The sequence below is a fragment of the Carcharhinus amblyrhynchos genome, chromosome 26, assembly GCF_965287045.1.
Source record: "Carcharhinus amblyrhynchos chromosome 26, sCarAmb.v2.hapA, whole genome shotgun sequence".
Classification (NCBI taxonomy): Eukaryota; Metazoa; Chordata; class Chondrichthyes; order Carcharhiniformes; family Carcharhinidae; genus Carcharhinus; species Carcharhinus amblyrhynchos.
This window is the reverse complement of record NC_137349.1, coordinates 41,471,336-41,491,780: the sequence shown is the minus strand read 5'-3', so window position 1 is coordinate 41,491,780 and position 20,445 is coordinate 41,471,336. Positions and strand designations below refer to the sequence as shown.

General features: G+C 40.3%; 1 protein-coding gene across 2 annotated transcripts in view; it reads left to right on the top strand.

Moving 5' to 3' along the window:
• safb (scaffold attachment factor B) overlaps positions 1-20,201 on the top strand; it is a 46,796-nt gene extending 26,595 nt beyond the window's left edge. The window contains exons 14-24 of one of the 2 annotated variants that reach the window (XM_080213132.1): positions 1,835-1,977; positions 3,767-3,923; positions 4,214-4,335; positions 4,425-4,580; positions 5,698-5,970; positions 9,910-9,943; positions 11,557-11,708; positions 14,335-14,450; positions 17,251-17,317; positions 18,592-18,655; positions 19,812-19,925. In XM_080213132.1, the coding sequence (XP_080069258.1) occupies positions 1,835-1,977; positions 3,767-3,923; positions 4,214-4,335; positions 4,425-4,580; positions 5,698-5,970; positions 9,910-9,943; positions 11,557-11,708; positions 14,335-14,450; positions 17,251-17,317; positions 18,592-18,631 (1,260 nt within the window). In that variant the 3' untranslated portion in view covers positions 18,632-18,655; positions 19,812-19,925. Of the gene's footprint in view, positions 1-1,834; positions 1,978-3,766; positions 3,924-4,213; positions 4,336-4,424; positions 4,581-5,697; positions 5,971-9,909; positions 9,944-11,556; positions 11,709-14,334; positions 14,451-17,250; positions 17,318-18,591; positions 18,656-19,811 lie in introns of both variants that reach the window. The other variant, XM_080213131.1, reaches the window with a different exon arrangement.
• Positions 20,202-20,445: the final 244 nt, after the last annotated feature.

The following is a 20,445-nucleotide window of genomic DNA, read 5'->3' as shown; positions in this document are numbered from 1 at the left end:
TTCAAAGCGTTCTTGAGGGCAGATAGCAAAGTGGAGTTGTGACATAATCAGATCAGCCATGATCTTACTGAAGGTGATGCAGGCTCAAAAGGCTACGTGCTCCCAAGTTCCTGTGTGATAGGCATCACGTGGCATGAAGCTGTACATTGGCTGCTTTAACAGGGTACAGAATAACATTTGAGACAATGTATCTTACCTTTGTGTAATAAACAGGTTATGGTCCTCTAATTTCTTAATTATGAACAGAATAACTTGTGCATTTTCATACAGCTGGCCCTGAAGGCCCCTCTGTTTTCTTGCAGCGCTTCTGTCTGATTGCTTTTTGCCTGTTTCCCATTTAGAACATAGAACATTACAGCGCAGAACAGGCCCTTCGGCCCATGATGTTGCGCCGGCCAGTTAAAAAGCAATGACCCTCTAACCTAAACCAAACCCTTTCCATCCATAAACCTATCCACGGATCTCTTAAACGCCCCCAAACTAGGCGCATTTACAACAGCAGGCAGGGCATTCCAATCCCTCACCACCCTCTGGGTAAAGAACCTACCTCTGACATCCATCCTATAACTACCACCCCTTAATTTAAAGCTATGCCCTCTCGTGCTAGCTTTCTCCATCCAAGGAAAAAGACTATCGCTGTCCACCCTATCTAAACCTCTAATCATCTTATATGTTTCAATAAGGTCCCCTCTTAACTGCCTTCTTTCTAACGAAAACAACCTCGAATCCCTCAGTCTCTTCTCATAGGACCTCCCCTCCATACCAGGCAACATCCTGGTAAACCTCCTCTGCACCCTCTCCAAAGCCTCCACATCCTTCCTATAATGTGGGGACCAGAACTGCACACAATACTCCAAGTGCGGCCGCACCAGAGTTTTGTACAGTTGCAACATGACGCTGCGGCTCCTAAATTCAATCCCCCTACCAATAAACACCAAGACGCCGTATGCCTTCCTAACAACCCTACCTACTTGATTCCCAACTTTCAGGGATCCATGTACACATACACCTAGATCCCTCTGTTCATCCACACTATTCAGAGTCCTACCGTTAGCCCTATACTCTACACATCTGTTATTCCTGCCAAAGTGAATTACCTCACACTTTTCCGCATTAAACTCCATCCGCCACCTCTCAGCCCAGCTCTGCAACTTAATTTACTTTGTACTATCATTGTGATTTCTTAAAAGTCCAACCCATCAGTTTTATTTAAGCTAATTCCCACTTGTTTCACTACCACCATCCCCATAACCGAATTCACCTATCTTAACTTGTCAAGTGCTAGGGTCGTAGAATAGAGTTATTAAAGGGGTTAGTGGGTTTGGACAATCACTGGAATCTTGAACTACAGGATCTATATCTAATCTATACCTGATATTTTTTCATAATAACACACTTAATGCCAGGGCCATCTCAAATCCTGAGATAAGACTGCCATTCTTTCATAATTACTGCAGAGCTCTTGGTGCTAATTTTTATGTTCTAGGCTTAATTTTTGCTGTCAGTATTTTCGTGACCAGACCTAACTGAAATGAGGACTAATAATATACATCTTTGAAATCTCCTGATGCTGCAACACCATTAACTTTATGGTCATATTAACCTAGGGAAGGGGGGAGGATGTTGCATGTTGGTACCTCATTGGAGGAATCTGCTTTTTCTGGAAAAAATAAGTGCTGAATTATGATCCCATCCATTAAGAAGTGTCTATGTTATGATTTTGTTCAAACGTATGAAATGCTTACTTTACTGACGTATACTCTCATAGTATTGTTTTCTGCAGTTTCAGCTATGCAGCATAAAATTTGAGGGATTTTCTTTCTGTTAAAATTAGTCTGCAAAAAGTCAGGATGGCAAACCAGACAGCAAAGAAAAGGATGAGAAAGATATCCTCTCCTTTGACAAGATCAAAGAGCGACGAGTGCGTGAACGACAAAGGCAACGTGAAAGGGAAGTTCGTGAGATAGAAAGGCGCAGGTAAAACTACTTTCATAAACCTTAACAGAATGTCTTTCAGTAGTTCAGGAAATTTAATTTGCAATTCTGTTTTTGTAATATCGCAAAATACCTATTAATACACATGCAATCTAACAGCTTTTAACATCAAACAATGTTTAAAAAGGAGAAAGCTTTGGATTATCCTGTTTTCTAATTCTGGCTCTCAGAACTGAAATGCATTGCTTATGGATTTATGTTTGGATCTGTTCTGTGATCCCCGCATAGTGCTTCATGCCATAGAAAATTACTGCACCAAACCAATGACTGGCTTTTATCCACTGTAGGCCTGTTCACTGGGTTTAGTACACTACATTAGGATACGTGCAGATTGCAGTTATGTGATTTTATTTTTAACATTCTAAATACTATCTAAACTGACCCTGAGCAAGTTCCAAAGCAAGAAATTATGATCCACGTGCAATGCTAATAGAGACGAGCAGCATTTTTAGCTATCAACTGGCCAAAGAGTTAAATTCAGATGGCTATTAAAGACTGGTAAATTCTATACACCAGAAACTAACATGAGCAGTAAATATACATTATTTTATTTGAACAAAGCTATATTGAGCTTTAAAAATGGACTTTGTGCAAATTAGTGTTTTAGTAAGAGTTTTATATAGGGCAGGATTTACCGTGCGCGCTGTTGCACGTTTCATGGGTGGCAGAAGGTGGCCCACCATTGGCTGGCATTGGGATCATTTTGTCCTGCCATTGTGAATGGGGATTCCCGTTGAATTCAGTCCTCATTGCTAGGGGAAGCCCACAGTGGGGCTGCGCCAATAGCGGGATCAGCAATTCCAGCCATAGTATAAAACGTTTATACCTTTTGAACTGCAAGAGGAACTGTGTGCAAGGAAGGTCCTATCACTGAACCTTGGAGATAGCTATGTTTGGAATAAAAGAATGCTTTTATTCAGGGAATGGAGAAACCCAACTGATCTCTGGTCGGTGGCTGTATAATATCTTCTGGGGCAAGTGGCAAGCTTGAAATTCACTGTCTCTAGTAGATCTGCAATGCAGATCATCATGAGACTGCTGGTGTCCTCTCCCAAATGGGGATATTTAAATAGTGTCTTTAATGTCAATGCCTCCAAAATTCTGCAGAGGAGAAGCTGATCAAGGAGCAGTGGAAAAGTTAGAAGTTAATGGTGTTTTGCAGCTTAATAAGTGGGGAATTTTGAGAATAGATAAATTTTGTGCAACGTGGAATTGAACCAATTGATATTATTGAGGACAATCGTGTGAGCATGATTTTGTGAATCATGTCGTGTAGGTTTTGCAGGTTTGGATGAATTGGCATATGTGGAACAAGCTGGTAGGATTGTGGAAGTTGAATCTAGTAGTAATGTGTTTGTGGGGCCATTTTGTGGGGATGGACCTAAACTGCCCATGTGCTTTAAAAAGTATGGGGCTTGAATCTCATTGTGAATCAAATCAGGTGCTAAGTTTGGACATTGGTTCATAGTGAGTTTCTGGGTATGGCTACAACTTTGGGAAATGCTGCAATGTTTTTCCAGAGGGGCCAATATTAAGCTGGACTTAATATTGTGCTTTTTGTTTAGAGTGGCAGGTTTGATGTGGCTGAGCAACCAAAGTCATTTACAGCAGCATTGCAATGGAATATATTCAGCTGCTTTCTGCATTGTTTGGTTATGGGGAAATCCTTGAATGTGCATCTGTTGAAATTTTTTCTGTTAATTCGTGCTTTTTCAATAACTGGTGCTACTTTGCTCTTGCGGTTAACTGAAAATCTGTTTTCCTTGAACAGAGAACGGGAGAAATGGGAAAGAGACCGAATGCGAGAGCGTGAAGAGCGGGAACTGCTCCAGCGGGAGAGGGAGCGGCTGGAAATTGAAAGGAAGCGTCTCGAGAGGGAACGCCTAGAACGTGAGAGGCTAGAACGGGAGAGAATCAGAATTGAGCAGGTAAAAGAAAGAATACCAATCGTTAAATCGTTCAATCTGATGAGTTAAAAGGGGGGTGTACTTCAGCTATTACTTGTTCAGTCAAAGATGGAAGAACATCCATCTATTGTATCTTTTGGCCTTTTAACCATCGTGACTAACTCCTAACTGATGTTTTAGTGTAAGAAAAATGGAAGGATATGTAGCCCCAGTTGTTCAATTAGAAAAAATGAGATTATATTTAGAATAAAATTAAGCTTCCTTCCGCCTATGTTATCTGTCATATCCTAAAATGTCTTTCCTTTGCACAGGAGAGGAGGCGAGAACAGGAGCGAATTAATAGAGAGAAAGAGGAACTCCGGCGTCAGCAGGAGCAAATGCGCTATGAGCATGAACGACGTGGTGGAATGAAAAGGCCATATGATAGTGATAGGTAAATGTTCGATCTTAATGTTGCTCACTGCTCTCTGCCAATTGTTATTGAGAGTAAAACTAAAAATGGTTTTCACCTTCCTCTTCTAGACGGGATGATCAGTATTGGCCTGATCAGAAGCGTATGGCCCTTGACAGTGACAGCAGGTACGGCAGTCATGGGTCAGACTTTGGCCGTCCAGAAAGGTTCAATGACTTTGATCACCGAGATAGAGGTCGGGGGTTTCCAGATATGCAGGTGGACAGGTAAGTCAATTCACAATTGACTCTAATGCATGTGGAAAGTTGATGAGTTAAGGGTGGAAGTGCACATCCTTCTTGGATTTAAAACGCTTAAAAGCATTGATTGTTACAGATGTTTACAGTTTGAGAATCCTACGTGTGCTACAATGGAGTTAAATTAGTGAACTTTACTTTTACATGATTAAGAAACTATGAAACTTCAGCATTATCTTGATTGGATGACGAATAAACCTGTAAGACAGGTACCAGGAGAAGTGGAAACTTCTACACAAAGCACAAGATTGTAGTTTTATGTTTTTAGCTTTTCAATTAAAAATTAAGGAATTCAAGAGTTAAATATTTAGGTTTAATCAGATGTTTACTTAAGTTAAAATGATTTTACCAAATCACTGCGGATGCGGGAATTGATGTGGTTGCTGAGATTTTCCAGCATTTTCTCTTTTGGTTTCTAAAATGATTTTAGTTGTATGTCTGCTTTTCTCCTGATTGTTAGAATCTTTCCTAAAGTTACGAATCCCAGTCATTAATTGTGGGAACATTGTTGAAACAAACTTAAAATTAACTTTGATACAATTTTCTGGGTCTATTGGACACTCCAGAGAAGTGTGGTTAGTAAGTTATGGCTTTATCATTTTTTCAAATGCCTAGTTTTAACTGTTAATTTATAAATTAATAACACTTAAAATTTAATGGCTTTAGTGATAAGAGATGCAACATTTTGCATTTCTTGTGTATTGATTCAAGATCTCAGGTGAGACAGTACATTTTCCTACTCTGCCCTAACTCCAAATTTGCAACCCCCAAATCAGCCATTCCTCATTTTCTACCACAACCAACTTTCCAGCTCTGCTCAAGTCATTAGTTTGTTTTAGTTAGATTTGAGCTAGTGACTGCCAAAGATTCTTTTTACTTTATTTTGCAGCTGGCAGAAAGGGGAGACAATTTATCTGATCAGGTTTGTACCAGAGCTAGGCTTCAGGTGTTCCAGTCACCCAATCCTTTCACTTCCGTATTAAGATGCAGATTTTACCTACATTTTGGATTCTTCGTTTTCACTGGCCTTGATGAACTTCTCCACCAGTAAGAGTGTGTTTCGTCACATTGTTTAATTTTCTTCTAGACGAATGGATCGGTTTGACCGCAGAGATACTGGTCCGCCACGTCGGGATGAAGGGCCATTTGGAGGAAGATTTGACAAGAGGCTTGAAGGATTCCATGATAGACGTGGTGGTAGTCGGGGCCGTGATATTGTTATGAAATCAGGTAGAGACCATGATAGACATCTTGATCATGGCTCCCATCGCAACCACAGTCCTCGGCGCGAATCTCCGCGAAGAGGGCCACCACGTGGCAACTGGAAACCTGAGCGAATGCCAGACAGGCGTGATTCTGGGTATGGATAGAATTCTTGAAATCTCTGAAATATTATGTTCCTATGGCTATAGGGATTTATTATGACGGGAGAGGTGTTAAGATGACTCATGGGTCTATTGAAATTTATGTGGACTGTCATGGCTTAATCTCTTGAGCGATAACCTGAAATTTACAAGATTTTTTTGGTGTGGGGTTCCCCGTCCCACCACCTCAGGTTAATAATTGTAACAATTGGGTGAATAATGTACCGGGTTGTATTTTCTGATGAACATAGAACATATGAGTAGAATGAATATTGATAAGTCCATTTTTGTATGTTTGAAATGCACGGAATGTGGTTTAATTAGATTCTAATAATGCTTCAGCTGAGTACGGAATACATTTTCCTAAAATAAATTGATCCTATGCCAGTCTGTGGTTAACTCAGTTTAAAAAGTTGCTATTGGATGTACGTGACCATTGTAGAAATCTGTACAGGGGTATTTAAATATCTGGAAAGGTACTGAAAATTTGAGTTCAGATGTGTAATGCAAGACAGAAACTGAATTTTGGTTTTGGAACATTAAAAAGTTTACAAGAGGGGCTGAGATACTTTGCGCTCAAAATGTTTTCCACACTATTGTTCTTGAACTTTAGACAGTTTTTCAGTTAGAAAATTAACCAATCTAAATTTAGCTGGAACCCTTCAACAAACTTTTGTTACATAACCTGGTTTGGCCTAGCTGTCTACACTGGGCATGAATAAGTAAACACTCAAAAACTTTTATCTAATTCATAGGATAGCAGAGCAACAGACCATACAGTCCAGTCAGTCCATGTGGCTATTTATGCTCCATTCGATCCTCCTTCCAACTTTTATCACTAAAATCCTTCATTTCTTCTGCCTCATATGCTTGTCCACGTTCTTCTTAAATCATCTGTACTATTCCCTTCAAGCATTCCTTATTAGATTTCTTGGTGATTATGTTATTTTGATGATCTTTGCGTCGTCAATGGAGACGGGAGAGGTTCCAGAGGATTGGAGGATTGCGGATGTAGTTCCTATTTTTAAGAAAGGGAACAGAGATAGCCCGGGAAATTACCGACCGGTGAGTCTGACCTCAGTGGTTGGTAAGCTGATGGAGAGGCTTCTGAGGGACAAGATTTACGAACATTTGGAGAGGTTTGACATGATCAGGAATAGTCAGCATGGATTTGTCAAGGGCAGGTCGTGCCTTACAAACCTAGTTGAGTTCTTCGATAATGTGACTGCACACATTGACGAAGGAAGTGCCGTGGACGTAGTGTACATGGACTTCAGCAAGGCGTTTGATAAGGTCCCCCATGCAAGACTTCTTGAGAAGGTGAGAGGGCATGGGATCCAAGGGCCTTTGGCCTTGTGGATCCAGAACTGGCTTGCCTGCAGAAGGCAGAGAGTGGTTGTGGATGGGGCTTTTTCTGAATGGAGGTCAGTCACCAGCGGAGTGCCTCAAGGATCTGTTCTGGGACCCTTGTTGTTTGTCATTTTCATAAATGACCTGGATGAGGAAGTGGAGGGATGGGTAAGTAAGTTCGCTGATGACACGAAGGTCGGTGGTGTTGTGGATGATCTGGAAGGATGGCAAAAGTTGCAGCAGGACATAGATAGGATGCAGGACTGGGCGGAGAAGTGGCAGATGGACTTCAACGCGGATAAATGTGTAGTCGTCCATTTTGGCAGAACCAACGGGATGAACGAGTACACTATCAAGGGCAGAAGTCTGAGTAGTGTTGAGGAGCAGAAGGATCTTGGGGTCCGGGTCCACAGGACTCTTAAATCGGCCTCGCAGGTGGAGGAGGTGGTCAAGAAGGCGTATGGTGTACTGGCCTTCATTAATCGAGGGATTGAGTTTAGGAGTCGGGAGGTAATGCTGGAACTTTATAAGACCCTTGTCAGGCCTCATTTGGAGTATTGTGCGCAGTTCTGGTCGCCTCACTATAGGAAAGATGTAGAATCTATTGAAAGGGTGCAGAGGAGATTTACAAGGATGTTGCCTGGACTGGGAGGCATGCCTTATGAAGTTAGGTTGAGGGAGCTGGGACTCTTTTCCCTGGAGAGACGAAGGTTGAGAGGCGACCTGATAGAAGTTTACAAAATGTTGAAAGGAATGGATAGGGTGGACTCTCAGAGGCTATTTCCCCGGGTTGAAATGGTCGCTACGAGAGGACACAGATTTAAGGTGCGGGGAGGGAGGTTCAGAAGTGATGTTAGGGGTAAGTTTTTCACTCAGAGGGTGGTGAGTGAATGGAATCGGCTGCCGTCAGTGGTGGTGGAGGCGAACTCGCTGGGGTCTTTTAAAAGACTTCTGGATGAGTATATGGGGTTTAATGAGATTGAGGGTTATAGATAGGTCTGTAGGTTGGTAGGTGATGTGATCGGCGCAACTTGTGGGCCGAAGGGCCTGTTTGTGCTGTAGTGTTCTATGTTCTATTAATATTTCATTTGAAATGGATTGCTGTTGGATGCTAGCCTGGTGCAACTTTTTCTTAATAGTGAGTTTTTAAACAGAACTTGAAAAGATACTTTTGAGCATTTAAGAATAGCAATCAAGTTCTCCAATCTTTTAAGCTGGAAGAGGAAACCCTATCAAGGCACTCGCTGTTGTCAAACTATCTAACATTTGACAAGGTCCCACATGGCAGACTGGCCAAAAAAATAAAAGCCTATGGGATACAGGGTAAAGTGGCAAATTGGATCCAAATTTGGCTTAGTATTTGAAAACAGGATAATGGTTAATGACTGCCCTTCTGGGTGGAAAGCTGTTTCAAGTGGAGTTCCACGGGGCCCAGCTTTGGGAGTCCTGCTGTTTGTTTTATATATTAACAATTTGGACTTGAACATGGAGAGCATGATTGAGATGTTTGCAAACAATGAAAATTGGCCATCTAGTGGATTGTGTAGAAGATAGCTGTAAACTCCAACATGATATAGATGGATTGGTGGAGTGGGTAGGAAAGTGGCAGGTGGAGTTTAAGTGTGAGGTAATGCATTTAGGGAGGTCAAACAGTAAAAGTGAATATACAATAAATGGGGAATATACTGAGGGTGTCGATGATGTGAGACCTTGGCATGCAAGTGCACAGATCCCCTAAGGTAGTAGTACAGGTAGATCGAGTTGTAGAGAAGGCATGTGGGGTTCTCTCCTTCATTGGCAGAGGTATAGAGTACAAAATTAGGGATATAATGATGAAACTGTATTAAGAAACTGGTGAGGCCACAACTGGGATTTTGTACGCATTTCTGGACCAAAAGGATGTGATCGTACTGGAGAGTGTGCGGAGATTTGCTAGAATGTTGCCAGGGCTGGAGAATTGTAGCTTTTTGGAGAGGTTGTGTTGTTTTCCTTAAAACAGAGAAGGCTGAGGGGTGACATGATTGAGATATACAAAATTGAGAGTTAGAGAGAAAATAGACAGGTGAAACCTGTTTCCCATGGCAGTGTTCAAAAACCAGGGTTCATAGATTCAAGCTTAGTGGCAGAAGAGTTAGAGGGAAACAAAAAACAGCCCGGGAAACAGGCCCAATGAGCCCGCGCCGCCATTTTAACTTTACCAGTCCCCCCTCCACCCATGACCCTTATCTAACGAGGAACACGAGGAAAAACATTTTACGCAGAGGATGGTGGCTGTCTGGAATTTGCAGCCTAAATTGGTGGTACTTTAAAAAGTGCCTGGATTTGCATCTTAAGTGCTTTGGGCTGCAGGGTAATGGACGATTTGGAGGAAGATGGGATTAGAAAGGGCATCTGGGAGTCTTTGGGCCAGAATGGACAAGATGGGTAAATGGCTTCCTGTGCTGTATTATTTCTATGGTTATAACAATTAAATGTCACAATAGTTGAATGAACCATCTAAATTGTATTTTGGGAATAGATTTGCTTTTGTTTCTTGCTGTCAGAGTTTGTATTCATTGGTTTTGCTGTGTTCCTTTCTTTCACAGTTCTCGAGGCATGATTGGTGATAGAGATGGACAGGTAACATATTTCATTGCATGCGTTTCTTAATTACGTACCTGAATTTGGGATTGTCACTTTCAGGTCTTAAACCAGGATTGTTGCATCTTTTCTGGCTATAATGATTTTGATTTGTACCTCGGAAGGATGTTTGGAAGATATCAATTACGGAGAAGAAAATCTGTTATTGAGCATGCAAGGGTGAAAAGGCCAGAACTATGTTGAAGTCCCTTAGACTCAGGCCTACTCTAATTAATAGACACATGGTATTGAACGTCTTGAACTTCCTTATTGCAATCCTGCCCTCTGTAGGGATCTTATAACCTTGAAGGCACATTGATCAAACAAGAGAAATATCAGACATGGTAAAGCTCCTAAAAGCAATATTTAAAGACCAGATTTAAGAACACAATTTTGCATGTCCAGGGCTTGATGCATCCGATGATTCAGTTAGAGGCACACAAATGAAGGTCATCGTGTGCAGATGAATAGAGCCCTCTGCTGGAATAAGGCATTATCTGATGAGTATGGTAACAAACCATTTGCACGTCTGTTACATTGTTCATCAACGTACTCCTGAAACTTGTCCACTTGGAGTTCAAACTCAACCTTTCAGTTATCTGACCTCTGGTTACACACACTGGCCGAATGTGAACGTAGAGAAAAGGGACCCCCCCCATCTGTCTTAACAGCACTGAATGAATGGCTGACTGTTTTTGTGATTCTCTTTCTTTACAGACAAGTTTGATGTTACAGGTAGAGTAACTCAAAACCAGCTACCCAAAAAATGGCTCTGTCTAAAAACCAGATATTTTTATTTCTTGCGCTCGGTAGTGTGTCTTGATCTCACCCAGGAACGCTGAAAAAGATTTGGAAGTTGTACTGGCCTGGTGACTCACCAAGTATTGATTGGCTTTACGCACCTCATGTTTATTTTTCAGTTACAACTGCCAGGTATTTTTAACATGATTTCAATTTAATTGGTTTTTTTCTCTTTTTAAATAGAATGAACTGATTTAAGGAAATGAAAGGCATAAAAGTTATTAAATCCAATGTGTGAGAAGTTAATTAATATCAGCAGCAGCATAGCTTAACTTACTGTGTTGCAAGCATATTATTTGGTTTGCCTGTGCCCCATTCACTGAATTAAGAGGTTCCATTATTATTCCAAAAACCAGGAGATTCTGAAATGGGTCCTGAGGTTGCTGGATTTGAGGTGTTCTTCCTGGACTCTCCTCTAAAGCTAAAGAAAAGAACTGTGAGGAGTGATGCTAAGCATGTTGTTAGTGAAAGGAAGATTCCTTAGTTTAGTGATATTGAGACAGTGTCCTAAATCTTGATTTTAATACATGTAGGGTGCATGCTGGAGGAAAAGCGCAAACATATTTGTGACTTTAAAGGAGCAAGATAGAGAGTTCAGAGAGCACTAATCATTCTGATATTGATAAAATTGGAGAGCTGGAAAATGAAGCTGCCAAACGTGTACTAGTCCTGGTCTCATCATTAAGCAGTAACATAGTTAAAATCCAATGTCGATCATATTGGTTTGAAAGTAATACATTTAAAAATCAAAGCATAACATTAGTTATTCTATTTTTTTGAACAAACTTAAAGTATTTTTATTATATCTTCAGCATTATCCTGATGGAAGGCATGGAGGGCCAGAACGCCACAGCCGTGATTCAGGGTCACAGCGAGAGGGTTGGGGTGGGTCTGGTGGTGGCTATGGACCAGACATGAAACGCGTAGGAGACAACAGAGGAGGAATTATGCCTCGCCAATCAAGGTAAGTGTTTGATAAAACTGTAGAGACAAGCTGAGTCTAGAATTGGAGGGAAGAACGGACAAGGTAAGGCACAAGGGTGATGAAGTCTGGAGAAGGGCATTGGTCATGGAGATAGTTTGTGGAAGACACAGTATTTTCAAATATGAGCAATATCACCAAGACCTGGTGTGATATCTAACTGAGTATATATGCATGCTGATGGTGTAGGTGCTTATTAATTATTTTGAATTGGGAAATGGCCAAGCTATGGATAAGCATTTCAGCAGAGGTAGGCAAATGGGCCATTCTGTTAGACCTGTTCTGCTGTTAATTTAGACTGAGTAACCTGTACCTCAACTGCACTCACCCACCTTTATTTGGTTTCCTTTAGTACCATTGCATAAAAAGAAACGTTTATCAGCCTCTGCATTGAAAAGTTCGATTTGATTCTGAACCATTTAGAAGGTTCAAGTTTCAGATTTCCACAGACTAAATTTAAGTGATATGATGGAAGGCAAGAGGAGCCTCTTGTGTAGACGTATTGGGGGAAAAAAATACAATTTCTGTGCTGTGTGTAGACCCCTTCGTTGTTCTAAAATCTGGATTAGAACATCATTAACCTAACACAAGGGAATGCTAACCTTTTAATCTAACGCTGGTGCCATTTTTTTAGGAGGTGGGAGTAATCATTTTGATAACCAGGATATTTTAAGTTGATTTGTGGGGGGGGGAGATAGTAATGGTATGGAATCTTTGTCCAGATTTAGTGGCTTCGTATTCCCCAGTGTTCACTTCATGGAAATTCTGGTTGTGTATTTGTGGGAAAGTTATAGAACTGGATATCATACGTATTAAAGACATTCCTGTGCCCATAATTAACGGAACTAATGGGCAGTGTGGAACTGAGTGTGAAATGTTGGAATGTGGGAGGAGGGGGTTGCTGCAGGAATTCATGTTGCTGATGTATTGATATAGATATATGTGAACCTGTGTAAGAGTAATCCACAGAAATGGTTAGCGACCAGAGAAAGTAGGGGCAAATGACAAAAAGACAGGTAATGTTTCACAGACGATGCTGGTCACGGCTGTTTGTTTTCTGGATGGGTGCAAATCAGTAGGTGAGAGGTGAACAGCAGAAATATGTTTACATGGAAACACAGGAGCAGGTGTAGGCCATTCAGTCTGAGACTGCTCTGCCATTTAATAAGCTCATAGCTGATCATCCACTCCAATTCCTTTCTTCTACACTATCCCCATATGTCTTTATGGTATATAGAATAGATTTTAGCATTTTCCCTACTACAGGTTTGTAAACCCATGTTTTCTCTCTCCAGTACTAAATAGTGATATTTGGAGAGGAAGGAGGTGGAGCAATACAGTAGTGCACTTTTTGACAAGGCGTTGGAGATGTATCCAAGGAACTGGGTCCATTTAAGATGTTAGCACAGGAGCGGGGAAAGGTGAGTAGTTAGGAATTTGGTGGGTTGATGATTGAGAGTTTGATAGTCTCATGAAGGAGATGCAGTAGCAAGGATGAAGAACTGGAGAGTATATAGGGCAGGAGTTGAGGGAAAAACAGCTTATGACTGAGTGTAACTTATGGATAGGTTAAACTAAGTTCTTGTGTAGAATAAGGGTAATTTAGTGGCCATGGGAATGGAATTGAACTATAGTTGGCCCTGCACCTTACCTTCATATGAAATACTTCATTGACTGTAAAGTACTTTGAGACATCTGGTGATTGTGAACAATGCCACAAAAAGGCAAACACTTGCTTTGTGTTTCCGAAGTCATGACATTTGGTATGAGATGCAAACATCTAGTCAGCATCCAACATATTATAGAGAAATTGGGTAGACAGTTGTGTCTTGTGACTCTGAATTGTATTTGGCAAGGGCAGGTGAAATAGTGGAATTGAAGAGCAGTTGCATAATTGTCTCATTGTGGGATCGTTCTTTTGAGTATCCATTTGCATGTCTGGATTTGTGGTGGGATCTATCCCATGATCTCTTCATAGTGTACTCCATGCAAAATCAAATCACTGTCCCGAACCATTGACTGGCCTGAATCCTCCATAGGCCTGTTTCCCTGATGGGGCAGCACAAAGAAAAATTGGTTATTCTCAGTTTAAATATGTTAATGGTATTCTGTATGTTGCATCTTGCATCAGTGGACTGCAGGTGGCTCTGGTGTTGATGGTTCTCATAATTTTTACTTCTAATTTCTTTCTTTTGGCTTTTTGTTGGAAGCAAATTTGAAATCTTTTAATCTGTGGTAAAATTATGGCATAAAAAGCTGTTAGTTTTAATTGATCTAGTGCTGAGTACATTCCCAGGGCATCCCACAGCATTTTACAACCAGGGATTTAATTTTGAAGTACAATCAGTCATCGATATTTAGGCAAATGTGATTAATACTTCCAGTGTGGAATTGATTAAATGAATCTTAGGAGACTGGAGATCTCCCTGCTCTGTGTTATGCCATGGGATTTCCTTGCACCAAATTGAGTGCACAGGCACGGTATTGGCCCTCTCTGAAGGGTGATATCCCAAGCAATGCAAATCTTCCTCAGTATTGCTCTTGGAAATATTCTTAGAAGTTAGCTCATTGACTCACTCATTGTAAAATGTTGCTTTTACTTGTACAGAGATGGTAGAGATTGGAACAATGACCATGGGCGGAAGATGGAGGGCCACCCAGAACGTTCTTGGCAGGGTAACATGGAAGCAGGAATGATGGGAAGAGACCCTGATCGTTGGCAAGGTAACCTTTTAGTTCAGCAAAACGTAATGAATAGTCAGTGGTCTTTTTTAAAGATTCCAGTCTTGTGATCAATGAACCTGGTTATTCTTAGCTGTGATCAAGATCACCATTTTATCTTTACCTATTTCTAAATGTTTGTCTCAACACTTTATATCACTGAACCAAATAATTGCAAGGTGCAAGCTTATCATTTTAAACTTTGGCAGTGACTTTGGATAATAGAAGCTATGTATTGTTTTATCTATTAATGTTACAGCAAGACTGGACCTTAGCCAGCTGTTAACTAGTAAGTTATATACTTGGCTGGAGTCCAGCATTGCAACTTTTGTCAGGATTTTAATTTGTTCACTGGACTGTCCGGGTTTAACGTTTCAATCATTTATTTGAAATGGTTTGTTGCTTCTGAATTACAAGTTCGATCAAACCCTGATCTAAAAGTAAACTTTTTTTAGCAAGTTTTGTGAATGGTGCATGTCAATCCTCAAATATTCCCATAATGAAGGAAACATTTAAAAAATTTATTTCTGGGAATCAAAAAGAAAATCTACATGTCTTGCTGCTTCTCCACATCTCCCCAATCTTCTGTGATACCCAGCAAATTGAGAGAGATCCACATTTTTTGAGAAGTGGCAATAAACGAATGTTGCTAGCCATGGCTGAATCAGTACACTTTCACTTCTGAGTCACAGGGTTCTGAGTTCAAGTCCTACTGCAGGATTTGAGCACAAATCAAAGATGTCACTCCTGTGTTGTACTGATTGAGCGCAGTGGGGCCAGGCGCGTGTGCCTTTTGGATGACAAGTTAAACTAAGGCCATGTCAAATGAGTGTTTAAAAAAAAATCCCATGGCAGTATTTTGAAGAAGAGTTGTCAGAGCAATGTTTCTTCCTCAAATCAACTTCACAAATAGGTTATCTGATCATTGTCTTGTTTGTGGAAGCTTGCTGAGTGCAAATTCACAACCATGTTCTCTACATTACAGAAATACTTCATTGACTGTAAAGTACTTTAAGACATCTGGTGATTGTGAACAATGCCACAAAAAGGCAAACACTTGCTTTGTGTTTCCGAAGTCATGACATTTGGTATGAGATGCAAACATCTAGTCAGCATCCAACATAGAGAAATTGGGTAGACAGATTGTGTCTTGTGACTCTGAATTGTATTTGGCAAGGGCAGGTGAAATAGTGGAATTGAAGAGCAGTTGCATAATTGTCTCATTGTGGGATCGTTCTTTTGAGTATCCATTTGCATGTCTGGATTTGTGGTGGGATCTATCCCATGATCTCTTCATAGTGTACTCCATGCAAAATCAAATCACTGTCCCGAACCATTGACTGGCCTGAATCCTCCATAGGCCTGTTTCCCTGATGGGGCAGCACAAAGAAAAATTGGTTATTCTCAGTTTAAATATGTTAATGGTATTCTGTATGTTGCATCTTGCATCAGTGGACTGCAGGTGGCTCTGGTGTTGATGGTTCTCATAATTTTTACTTCTAATTTCTTTCTTTTGGCTTTTTGTTGGAAGCAAATTTGAAATCTTTTAATCTGTGGTAAAATTATGGCATAAAAAGCTGTTAGTTTTAATTGATCTAGTGCTGAGTACATTCCTAGGGCATCCCACAGCATTTTACAACCAGGGATTTAATTTTGAAGTACAATCAGTCACTGATATTTAGGCAAATGTAATAATCAATTCTACACTGGAAGTATTAAGGAGAATCTTAGGAGACTGGAGATCTCCAGTGTTATGCCATGGGATTTCGTTGCACCAAATTGAGCCCACAGGCACAGTATTGGCCGTTTCTGAAAGGTGATATCCCAAGCAATGTAAATCTTCCTTAGTATTGCTCTTTGTAGCTCCCTTATTCAAGCAATAGTTCTGCCAAGCTGATCCTGAAACTAAATGGCCTTAAAAGTTTGGAGCTGCATTGGTTTTTACAGCTCAAATATTTTGCATTGAAGTTCCAGGACACTGAATTTCACCCTTCTGTTAGGTTGCGGTTGAGATGTTTTGGAGATTATATTTTGGTTCTAATGTACTTGCATTCTGCTGTGGTGGCACAGTGGTTACCCTGCTGCATCACCACACATAGGACCCAGGTTCACTTCCAGCCTTGGGTGATTCTCGCGTTTGAGTGTTTTCCCCATGTTTGCATTCCTCCGGGTGCTCCAGTTTCCTCCCACAGTCCATAGATAACAAAAGCAAAGAACAACACAGCACGGGAAACAGGCCCTTCGCCCAACAAGCCTGCGTCGCCATTTTAATATTGTGAGCGCCTCATTCCAATCCTCCTCCTACCTGTGACTTTTGCCTACACCTCTTGGACTCCACAATAAAGTTGTGCAAATTTAGAGAATTATGTGTGTGCCAGATTGAGGGAGGTCTAACTTACGGACAATTTGTTAACACCAATGTGCAGGTTAGGCAGATTGTCCGTGCTAAGTTATCCTTTACTGCCGCAAGATGTGCAGGTTGGTTAGATTTTCCATGGTAAATGTGTGCAGTTACAGGAGTGGGTGGGGAAAGGTAAGATGTTCTCAGACTGTCGGTGCAGACCAGATGGAGCCAAATAGCAGTCTGGACAGTAGGGATTCTATGAAGGCACCCCCCCCCCCCCCCCCCCCCCCCCCACCCCGCCCTGCCGGAAATGTAAGTAATGGCAAGCAAGTGCTAGCATCAATAGAAAAATAAATTTAGAAATGTTTTTGTTGAATTAATGCAAATTTTTAAAATAAAAATTCAATTATAAATGTGTTTTTTATTTGTGGGGAATAACCTACTATTCTGCTCTTGTAGGAGGAGATAGGGGCATACCAGCCCAGTCTGGACAAGGCCATATGATGCAACGAGGAGGAATGCCTGGGTAAGAAGAGACGTGCCTTGATTAATGAAATGTTTGTTGGCTCTGCAACTGTTGGATGCTGCTGAATCCTGCTGAGCACAAATATAATTAAACAATATTTGATCAGGAGTTCTGAGTACCCTTCCTAGAATCGTTGGCAATTTGATTTAAAGGCAGAAATCACTGGGGTCTCGGTTTGGAACCATCCAGTTTAATGAGATGGAAGTGGTCATTCTTTGGTCATCAGTTAGTTTTGGGCGGTTCCTGGGGTGAGCCAGCTGCACAAAACTATCCTTAATTTGGCAGTCTTATACCTGTGCTGAAAGGATTATCGATGGGGCTAAGATTTATCTATAGGCATCCATTGGAAGCGAAACCGTGCTCTACATTCTGTTACTTTGCACCTGTGCTGGAAGCAAGAAATTGAGAGCAATTCTAGAATGGGCTTACAGTCACCAAAAACTTGATTCATAGAACTGAGATTTGTGCTGCAGTTCCATGTTTCTAAACTTTGTTGGACCTTGTACATCAATGTTACATTACACTTTCAGGGGTAGCCTGATAGATATCATTGGTAAATAAAGCTCAATTGGTTAAATTTTGTGATAGTTTCTTATAAAAGACGCCTCCAGCAAGTATTTATTTATTTGTTCCCTGTAAAATAAATGCTCTCATTCAAATAGGACTTTCTTGAACTCCTTAATCAGATACTGTCTGCACATTGTATATGTACATCCATTAATATAAGCTGTCTTTTGTTTCATTTCTTGGATCGTGTTCATAATGCAAACTGCATATCTGGTTTCCAGAAACTAGCTACCGTTTTGAATTAGACCAAGTGAAATGCACATATTTTCATTATGGTCAAAAGGCCTGTGAAGCATTGATTAGCATAATCCTGAGTGATCTATGGTCTGTAAAACAGCATAAAAGGTACCTTGTATTTACAGAAAGCTACTTTATATGGTATCATTTTTCTGCAGAATTATTTATTGGCAATGATTTAAAAATTTTTTTTAATTTTTCTGCTTGGCCACTTTATAAAAACACATTTTAAAAACAAAACAATCTTGGGTTAATTTTCCATTTGATTCTTTTTTGCATATTGATATGGTTACATTTAACTTCTACTTGAATGGTTTCAACAGCAATCTGTGGATGAATGGATAAAACCTACATCCTGCAACTGAACATGTCGTTTATTTTATAAATGAGATAAGAAACAAATTAATTGAATGATTTGATCCTGGCTGCTTTTGTGAAAAGGTTGATTCCAATCCTTCTCCTTTTACCAGAGCAACTGAGTTCATTTGGCATTCTCGGAACAACTTATGACTGATGTAAATATGCAGAATGGAGGTCAGTATAGTCTTCATTGCTGCTGGCATTAGTGAATGAAGTCAGTGCTATTATCCATTCTCTTTTGCTCCATCTACTGAGAAACAATTGACCAGCCACTCGTGCATTTATTACAAAATCATCTGCATAGAAACAGTAATTGAGAGACTATCACATGGTCAAGGGTAATTATATTTGTGCTCGTCAAGGTTCATTTAATTGAATTTTAAAACTGGTTTAAAGGGGATCAGTTTAGAGATTTCTCAGAGCAGTTGGATGTTGGTTCTGTTGCCCCAGGGTACTTTTTTGAGGTCTATGCATTCACTGATGATTTAGATACAAGGCTAGAAAAGGAATGCTATCCAAATTAGAAGATCCAAAAATAGGAATGTGGTAAATAGTTTTGAAGACTAAATAAAGGAAGCTGCATTGGACATTGATAAGATGCTGATAGAGATGTTAAGGTACCAGAGAGGATATTACCCTATTTAAATGCCTGGTCTGGTGAAATAAGAATAGGTGAGACCAGGAAAATTGGGACTACTTTTATTAGAATAGAGTGATTTAAAAAATGAAGCAACTGAAGAGTCAGGGGTGTGGATATAGGGTCAAAAGTAAGAGAAACATGATGATGTAATTGAGTTATTTGAAATGCTTATGACAACTTAAGAATAAATTAATTGAAAGAAAGAGAAATAACAGGATATAGTAGGTGAGATATATTAGCATAAAGGTCCATTGCTCATGTGAGAGAGAAACACATCATGAACTGGCTCATTCATTCTTTGCATGTTCCAATTCCTCTCAATTCTGCTGTTGTGGCATTAATTCTTTACATGCCTGGGGCTCCAATGTCCTGTAAAGGGAACACACTTCCCCAGAGTAATTTTATGCCATTAAAATATTTCAATTGTTAACCTGTGAGTGAAATTGCTGCACTTTGAAGCGTAGAACATGTTTTAATTTGATGTTTCTGTGTGGACCAGTCATAAGTATTATTGGTTCTGTTAAATGTATTGATTGCTTTGTCCCATCATCTGATGTTCTGGCAATGATGCCTGATTTTTAAGGCTGAGAACAAACACTATTCTGTGGATCCACTTGTGATGTGTGCACACTAATTTCTTGGCATGTCCACCAGTACCACTGAATTGAGACACATATTCTTTTTCCACAGGCATGGAGGATTTGTACAAGGAGGGAACCAGGGGGGTGGTGGTCAACCGATGAACCGCTCTGTCCAGATCATGGCAGGCAGCGGTATGCAAGGATCGGGTAGCTTTGGTGACCAAGACCGAGTTCAGAGACTGTCCAATGATCCCCGCTTCCAGCATCGCTACTAGCTCTTATTTCTATTAATTGATTTTAATGTAAAGGAAATCTTTAATAGTGGTGCGTAGTGCTAATCACAGTACCATGTTCTTGTGTATTTTTGTTTACTGCCTCTGAAACCAGAATTGTTTTGGAATTAATCATTTCATGGTTACTTTATTGTTAAAGTACTTGTATTGAGCCTAGACTCTGAAGGGGTCACTTCAATTTTCCATAAATAAAAAATAAAAATACATTTAGGTGTTTGAACTTAATTTTAAGGTAAGTGCATATTTGGGCGTCTCCTTTGTGGTGGTATGACTGGCTGTAATGTTTTCCAGTGTGATGTAATGTCTGCAAGCATTTGAGCTTTTTGGTTGTCATGTTAAAAGGAACAACTTTTGATGCACATTCCTAATCTTTTCCTTCTCTTCCATCTGGTCCCCAGATAACAAAATGTTTTGAGAATTTATTTTCAAAATAATTTGGAGAGGCAGAAA